Genomic DNA, 9,003 nt, shown 5'->3' on the forward strand with positions numbered 1-9,003 from the left:
TGTGTCATTTAGCAATTTTCCAGGGCCATTTCATTATGGCCGTGCTGGGCCATTTGAGGTACCTGCTCTCTAATCAGGCCTGGCTGACTTCCAGTCAGCCTGGGCGGAAACTCACTAGGCACAGGGTTTAATTGGGGCCACCCACCATGGAAGCGCTTCTCCCCTTTGTCCAGAGAGATGGAAGCTCTTAATGGAGTGCACATAAAAACATCCAACACTGCACAGCAGGCACAAGCAGGCTCTGATGTCCCAAGGCTGCTGTTATGTCCCAGTTCAATGTTAGCTTTTCAGACTTTTCCAAAGGGCTTCTCTCCTCTTGGGGACAATGTAAAATGCGAGACACTCCATCCAATCACAGGGGACAGTGGGACTCTGCAGAAAGAGAGCAATACAAAGTGTTAGGTTGCTCTCTGGACACAACCTTATGTTTGCAGCCTCTCTAAATAGATCCCAGACTGCTGTGAAATTAAGAAACACGCCCCTCCCCACTCCATCTCTTCTATTCTCCCTCTGGCACCTTGGATTCCTTAAATTAATTCCTTGTAAAAGCCAGTTGAGTTCCAATAATTAGTTTTAAATGATCTGCCTCTTGAAATTGTTGTGCCTTGCAGTCTTGTGGAAACGCCAGTCTCGCGCATAGTGAGGGCCAAGTCACTATGCAGCTCTTGGAAACAAATTGCCTGTGTAATAGGGTGCAGCCTCACAAAGCACTCCCAGCAGGATGGTGACTGCGTAACTGAGTAGACAGGGTGTCCAGAGCCCAGATCATGGTGGGTGTTTTGGGTGATGCAGAAAGTCAAGGGAGCTGCAACCTGTTTGTGTGCTTAGAGTGGGAAATGTTTAATTTGGATGAGAGTGCTGCATCTGCAAGCCTCCTATTAGCTGTGCTTCGTGGGATCCCATAGCCAGCATCCTAGGAGTAAACAGTGTACTTGCTCTGCTCCACCCCCACCACATCGGGCGGAGGGATAAAGGAGACAGAGAGAGTGGTAACAAGGCTATTACTTACCAAATGCTTATTGTGGTATTTCACCTGATGATCATGATCCCCACATCCATGTGAGACAGTACTATTATTTTCACCATCATGTAGACAGCCAAACTGAAAGTTTCTGATGGCAGGGGACTCTTCAAGTGCATCCTGTTAGTGTCAAGTTTCTGCGTGACTCTGCAACAGCATTTCTCAGACATTAATGTGGGCACACACTCACCTGGGGGCCTGGCTCCAATGCAGGAAGCAGTAGGTTACCTGAGACTTTGCATATCTAATGTGCTCCCAGGTGACGCCGCTGTTGCTGGTCTGGGAACTACACACTGATCACAGAGAGGCTAGATGATGGTTGGTTCTCATTTGGTTGGCTCTTATATTCACCTGGAGACAAAGGGCTTTAAAAAGAATTCCAACGTGCATTCAGACCCATTAGCTCAGTATCTCCGGGGGCAGGACTTGCCCAATGAGCACCAAGGTTGAGAACATCTGCTAAGGTGGGGAATTGTATGGCTGAATAGGTGAGGGTAAGTCTCAAGGCACTTAGACTTATTTGAACAACAACAATAATGTACAGTTTAGTTTAAAAGGAAAGGAGAAAAAGAAACCACTGTGTATTGGAGAGTGAGAGATGGAATGAAAATGAGGAAAAACTGGAGAATGAGGGAAGGAAAAAAAACAAATAAAACATCTGGACATAGTTGACAGGCAGGTATGGAACCTACTTGGTCAGGGAAGTTCTCCCTTATGGGGTGCAGGAATAGTAGTAAGATTCCATAGTTGGGGCTGGCTTAGGGGGTGGTTCAAAGTGCCTGTTTCAACAGCCTGGATTGTTTCCTTTCTGCGCAATGAGGTTTCAATTTAACATATTATCAAGCATGTAAGTGCTAGCCCTGTTCTTAGTATTAGAAACAAAGATGACAATGACATCTCCCTGCTCTAAACAGCTGACACAGCAGCATTAGTTGGGTTGGGGGCCATGGCCTCTTATTGAACTGTCCCACTTTTATGACAGAGACCATGGGGGAATGGTAGGTTATTATGGGGACACTTGGAGGTGTGCTTAATCCAGCCTAGCTCAGCCAGGGCAGTCAGGGAAGTCTGCCTGGGTAAGACACTTCCTTTTGTGAGTCTTTAAGGGTGGCAGATGCTAATGGCCAGAATAAGGTAATTGCAATGAGTATGGAGAGGAACAGAGTCATTGAGAAAGCAAGATAAGGTGACCCCTTACACCTCCCATATCCTAGGATGACTCCCAAACTTCCCAGTTTGGGATTCTGGGCATATGGAGAATAGCCGAGGATCCTGTGTGGTGCCTTGTCGGGTTTAAGGTGCCTCTGAATGCATTTAGTTAAAAATGCCCTGTAAGTGGTTGGAAATAATTGTCTAGAGCTTGGGACAGAAATTCGGGCTGAAATAATAGATCTGGGACTCATCAGCAGATGAGATGGGCCCTCATTGCTCAGGAATAGAGGAGATTATCTTGTGAGAAAAAATAAAGGACAAGGACCAAAGTCTGAAGCCCAATATTTAAGAGACAAAAAGGGCAAAAAAAAAAAAAAAAAAAATGATTAGTAAAAATTTTTTGAAAAGGGGTGGGGGGAACTCGGAAAAACAAGGCAAAGTAATGACCTGGAAGCTATGGAGGTAAGAGGGTTTCAAAAAAGAGGCAGTGGTCATTAGTTTCAAACACTACAACAATTTAAAGATTAGCATGGGTTCTCTTTCTCTAGCATATTTAATGGTTCTCTCTGAGTGAAAGGAGAAAGGTCCACATCTCTCTATTTCTATTCATTTATTCAAAAACTTTATTGTACTTTTATTTATAAGAACATGTGACTAGGGGTAGAAGCCAGATTGCATTTTGTTGAGAAGTGAAGGTTAATTGACGAAGGATATAATGTACTTATCTTCACCTTCACAGCCAAGCCTTTTGAAAGGGCCCTCGGAGACGGTGTGAGTTCATGGAAAGGATGATCAGTAAATGGAAGAACAAAGCAGAATCAGTAGCTTAGAAATTGTAATGCAGTTCATAAAAGTAGGTGGAATGAATCTTTGCTCCTATTTAGTTTCCCAGTCTAAGATGAGAAAAGGCCTGGCTGGGTGCAGTAGCTCATGCCTGTAATTCTGGCAGTTTGGGAGGCTGAGACGGGCAGATTGCCTGAGTTCAGGAGTTCAAGACCAGCCTGGGCAACATGGTGAAACCCAGTCTCTACTAAAATACAAAAAATTAGCTGGGCATGGTGGCTGGTGCCTGTAATCCCAGCTACTCAGGAGGCTGGGGCATGAGAATTGCTTGAACCTGGGAGGCAGGGGTTGCAGTGAGCTTAGATGGTGCCACTGCACTCCAGCCTGGGTGACAAAGTGAAACTCTGCCTCTAAAGAAAAAAAACAAAAACAAAAACGAAAAAATGAGAGAAAAGGCCTAAGGAGATTGCAGCCTATGCTGGGCATGATGAATGGCTGTACCCTGCCTTGAGGTGACTTAAAATGAAATCCAGTAGGTCTGTCTTCTCCATTCTGTCCCCACAAGACTTTATTAGCCCAGAGGGTTGCTCTTTTCCTAATTTTCATAGGTTCCAACTTTTGGTCACTTTTTTGTGCCTATGCAAAAGGGAACATCATTTTCTTATGCTCACCCAGTCACTGCTTCTGGGAATTGCAATTGTGAAATCAGATGGGAAATAGCAGAGCTCAGACTGAAGTATTCACCTCTACACAAGAGTTCACAGCCTTAGGAAGGGATTGGCTATAGGAGTAAGAATCAAAGGAGAGTTAAAAAAGAGGAAGAACACTACCATTCATTGAGCACTAGTGGTTGAGGATTTGCATTAGACACTTTATGTGTGTTACCTCATCCAATCCTCATGAAAATAAATGGATGTGAGGTAGGGATTGCTCCCCTGTGTTAGAGATGGGCATGCTAAGACTTCATGTTTAACATCACATAGTAAAAGTACTAAGTCAACTTTCATTGAAAGAAATAGAAATGCAACACAGACTAATATAAAGGGGGAAATAGGGTTATAGAAAGATCTCTTGGTTTAACTGGTGGTGATTTCAAGGATGAAAGGAGAAGGGACAAATATTGGCCTTAGACTGGAACCTGTGTATTTTCCTATTTCTTTTCTACTTTTATCTGTATTTTCTTTTTGCAGCTCAGGAGGACAGCCAACATCTCCAGATTTAAATCCCTTTATTCTTTCTGCTATATTTTGCTTTCTCCATGAATAAGAAATGAGTCATAAGCATCCCAAAAGCTTTAAGTCCTATTGACTAGGAGACGTTGCTGGCATTCAAGTGCAAGTACTATGGGTCATAATTATTGGTTTGTGATAATAGTTACATCAGAAATCTTGACCCACTTAATGGAAATACTTATAGGGATGCCTAAGAATGTATATTTCTAACCATGTTCTGGGTGTTCTTCATTAGCAGTAGTTCCCAATCCTTGCTGTTCCAGGACAAAGGCTTAGTGGAGCCAAGACGGTGTTAGAGATGAGAGTTTGATAATCATTAGCGCAGACATCTGAGCTTGTTCATGATGGGCTCATGATAGTGGAGAAGAAGGAGAAAATACTCCATGTAAACAAAAGTTATTCGCCCTTCTCAGGCAGGCTGATATTTTCCAGAGCTTTTACAAAGTATATATTCCACTCTTCACGATGCAGAGAGCTCAGAACTTGGCCTCCAGTTCACTTGTGGAATTTAGTAGTCTAGTTCTAATACTACCTCTTCAGCCTCTGGCAAGCATGCTACTTTTAATAGTAGGGCTTGGGAAAGGACTAAAAATAGAACAAGGAAAGCAAGCCCATGCAGCCAGAGTAGGAAGAACAGAGAAAATGAGATGAGCAGAGAGAACCTTATCATATAGATAAGTCAGACAAGCACATGGTTTTAAAGGGAAGAAATGGATACCAATGTCCTCAGAAAGTTAAGTAGAAGAATAAATAGCAGGTGAAGGAGAACAGTTGGTAATTGCTAAATTGTGTGTGATGACGGATCTATTTACAAAACTATTTAAACTAAGGGGTTCTGCTTCCTGTATTGTTACTACTAAGTAAATAGAAGTTTGTTGCCTGTCACTTGTTTGAATTTCATTCTTTGTGTGGCAAAATATAACTGTTTATCTTTCTGGATGATTATCTGTAGAAGGAAAGAAGTTAGGACCTGCTGCTCTGTTTCCCTTTCACCTCCTCTCTCTCCTTCTCCCCATTGTTTTTGAGGTCTGGGTTACTAACTGGACTGCATTTCTGAGACATTGACCAGAAAGTAGGCCTTAGATCTTAGGCCTTCAAGGAGGTAAATCCATTTCCATCTCTTTCTTTTCCTTTTGGCTACTGTGTTGAAATAAATTCTTGTGTTCTATTTTACCCTCTTCTAGGTTTAGATGTGTGACATCTATCTCTTTGGACATCAAAATGTTTTCTACAGGAAAGTACCGGACACCTGTTCAGTAAAACCCAGCCTACTGTTTGATGCAACTTTGAGCAGCTAGAGGAGGAAGAGTTTCCCTCTACTCGCTGACAGAAAAGGAGAGGAGCAAATAAGGAGTCAGTTGTAGCACAGAAAGTCAATGGCACCCGGAGAGGCAGTAAATGTTTCTTACTTTCCATGGAAGGGATGTGTGCATCTTCATGAATCCAGGGACAAAGGGAAGCGAGTAAGTAACGTGGTTTGCCATTTATTTTTTGAGCTGTCCAGGAGGAGGCATATATCTTAATGTTATTTGGCAAAAAAGAAAAATAATAATAATAATAATTTAATTAAATTAAGCTTATGTCAGTAGAAAAAGAAAGAAAATCAATGCCTAGAACTGTACCATTGATTTTAAAGGAAGAGAAAGGGGGGATATTTTTAGTGGTTAAGAGTGAAACAGTGTGCTGTCTCTATCTCAAATTTTCCCTCCATTCCTCCCTCCCTCCCTTGCTCTGCTCTTCTTACAAACACTTATGAATGTCTGTTACATGGAAGATTCTGGGCTACGTATGACAGAATTCAACACATCAGCAATGAGCTCTGCCCCCCGTATCCCTATTGGTTTATTACAAACTTCAGATAGCCGTTGTAGTGTCCTAGATTTATCATTTTAAAATCAGGTAAGACTGACATTCCCAAGTAACTTTACAGCGACTTTGCAGTTTACAACTGTAAGACTGGACCATGGGCTCATGATTCTCTGTCACCATCTAGAGACAATTTATACATATTGCAGGGCCAGTTCCTGGAAAACTGTGTATAAAATCATCCCAGAAGTTACGGCATTGCAAGTATTTATCAGCCCTAAAAAAGAGACTGGACATCTATAAATGAATGGAACTGCAAGTTTTGATCTTCTAGGTCTAGAACTATGTAAGAAATGAGTCTTCGTTTCTGTACCCAATCATGGAGGACTTGAATCTATGGAGAGCAAAGATTGACTGGGATATGGAAGAAGAGCTATAAAATCAGTGGAGGACAAACCACTTACATTAAGTTCAAGAGGAGCCCTCCAGTCTCTCAACAAAATGGGCACTCAACAAAAAATGTCACAGAATAGGACTGGGAATCTGTACTATTTATCCAGGTTCTCACCTAGGGGAATTTTACCCACCAGGAAACATTTGGAAACCTCACAACATTTTGTTGCATTTTGGGGGCTGCTACTGGCATTTAGTGGAGAGAAGCCAGAGAAGCTGCTAAACAGCCTGTGTTTATAATGCACAGGATGATAACCCCTACCACAAATGATTATCTAGCCTAAATCTCAGTACTGCTGAGGTTGAGAAACTCCACAATTGAGCATAGAGCATAGTTAAGGGTTGTTCTCCGACTTCAACCCTGACCATGGAGAGTAACCTATATTATTAACCCTAAAAGAGGAGGACCAGAGAAATATGGATAATTTCATGCAAATGTATCTTAACGGAGAGACACAAATCAGGGCCATGGTTATTTTTAGCTGAGTGTGGACAAGCCCTTTACCCTCCAGTTTCCTTCTGTGTTCACCTGATGATGTTGCTGACAGTGCTGTTGATCCCAGTCTCCTGTTTTATTCAGCCTGTTGTTTGGTGACGTGACCTCCAGCAGTATTTTACTGCATGTCTTTGATGTCCGGTTTCCTATGGTGTCCAGTTCTTCACGGAATCACATAAAGCACTTAAGTCACTTGTGTCTGAATCACCCAAAAGTGCTTACTACAAATGCACGCTTGGGCCGTACACCAAATCCATGGAGTCAGAATCACAGTGCTTCGTGGCCTGGAAATCTGCATTTTTAAGCTAGCATTACAGGTGATTTTGACATACATTCAAATTTGACATAGGGTATATGAAATCACAGAAGTACACCATCATCACTTCTTAAAGTCCACTTATAATGTGCTTCGAAAAATACATTCACTTACCCCTTAGGCTATCCTTTTGATGTAGCATGCTGATTCCTATTTTACAGATTATAAAACAGGGGCCACAGAGCTTAAACAGATAAAGTAGGGAAACCCAAGTGATTTGTTTAGCCCTGGTGTTCTGTAAGGACTTGCCTCATGTTCCTTAGGCAGACATATCACCTTCTCTGCCTCTGCAGCCGGGGTTTACCTCTTCCCGGTTGTGTTCAATAAAACCGACTATGTGTATCGAGCTATCACTTAATCAAGGCTTGACATGGACCTCACGTTAACTATTTCAGTACCCACAGGACTGAGCAGAGTAATACGTCCACTTCCACTGCCACTACCCTGGTCCCAGCAAGACACTGTCATTGTGCCCCTTCATGCCAGCAACAGTTGCCTGGTTTGTTTCTGGCCCTGCTTCAGCGCGTCCAATCCCTACCCTTGCTCAAAAAATGATTCACATTTTTTTTTTTATTGGACATGATGTTGCCTCCTACACATACACAAACTGCCATTCATTGAAATCTAATGACTTCCAACGTGCTTCGCCCCAGCTTACAAGGTCCAGCTGACCCAGCAACTGCTGTATTTGCTTCTTCCTCTGGCCTGTAACAGTTTTCACGTGGCAATATCTTAACTACCTCGAGACCTTCACTTCTGCTGAGCCCCCTGACCTGCAAGATCCTACTCCCCTCTTCCCTCCTAAAACCGATCCACTCTCTGGCCTTATTTAAGTGTCAGCTCCTAAGAGATGCCTTGCACGTGTATGTATGTCTGTGTGTGTATAGACATCTAAATTAGATTCTGCTGCCATCTAATTTAGGAGACTATTATTTTCCTTTTTAGTATTTGTGTTCATTTTGCTTCTATTACTGTTGTCGAGCTATCCAATCAGATTCGTTTCCACTGGCCCGTGAGAATGTATTTTGTTCACCTCTGCAAACAGGGATCAAAGGATCCAATAAATGTCTTGAGTAAATGAACAGGCACACAGCAAACTGCATGCACATTCCTGGTGATGGCGTGCACTGTTTGTTATAACTGATTTCTGTGGGTTTGGGTATCTGGGGCCAAGATTCAGTCTCGAAGAGTGGGAAGTACCGTCACCGTGAGAAGAGAGGGAGAGATCCGGGAGATGAGGGAGGCCCCCCCGCGTGCCATGAGTTTTTACATGCTGCAGACAGTGACAGGCTCATTGTTCTGGTCCTCCGGGCTGCCTCAGATTTGCTGACTCTGGGAAGCTAGGTTATCTTGTGCGCATCTGAGCCTCCTCTTCCTCGTCTTTATCAAGGAATGAATAATTCCCACCTGAAAAGGGTAGGGCCTGAGGCAAATGCGATACAGCAGGGGATAGCTCCCAGCACTTAGGAGGTGTCGAGGACACTATCTTGACTCTTTGCCAGAAGAGTTGAAAATGAGAAGTCTGCACAGGCAGCGAAGAAGTCGTGCCACTCACCTGTGCCTTTCCTCTTCTGAACTCATCTCCCCAGTGCGCTTAAATTACGTTTTCCAAGCCTGACCCTGGGCGCTCCCCTCCTTCTCACGGCTGTCGGTCCTCCCTCCCCATCACTCCCACCCAGCCTCCCCGCCCCCTTCACCCCCTCCCTCGGAGTTGGAGCCGGGAATCCCACGCCCTTGCACCAGC

The 9,003-nt window shown here is 43.4% G+C and overlaps 1 protein-coding gene across 1 annotated transcript in view; it reads left to right on the plus strand.

Moving 5' to 3' along the window:
- The first annotated feature begins 7,629 nt into the window (after positions 1-7,629).
- The window catches only part of ADAMTS18 (ADAM metallopeptidase with thrombospondin type 1 motif, 18), a 160,801-nt gene continuing 159,427 nt past the window's right edge, over positions 7,630-9,003 (plus strand). The window contains 1 exon segment of the mRNA XM_011946030.1: positions 7,630-7,674. Coding sequence (XP_011801420.1) covers positions 7,630-7,674 — 45 coding nt within the window.

Source organism: Colobus angolensis, unplaced genomic scaffold (genome assembly GCF_000951035.1).
Source record: "Colobus angolensis palliatus isolate OR3802 unplaced genomic scaffold, Cang.pa_1.0 Scaffold248, whole genome shotgun sequence".
In the NCBI taxonomy this organism is placed as follows: Eukaryota; Metazoa; Chordata; class Mammalia; order Primates; family Cercopithecidae; genus Colobus; species Colobus angolensis.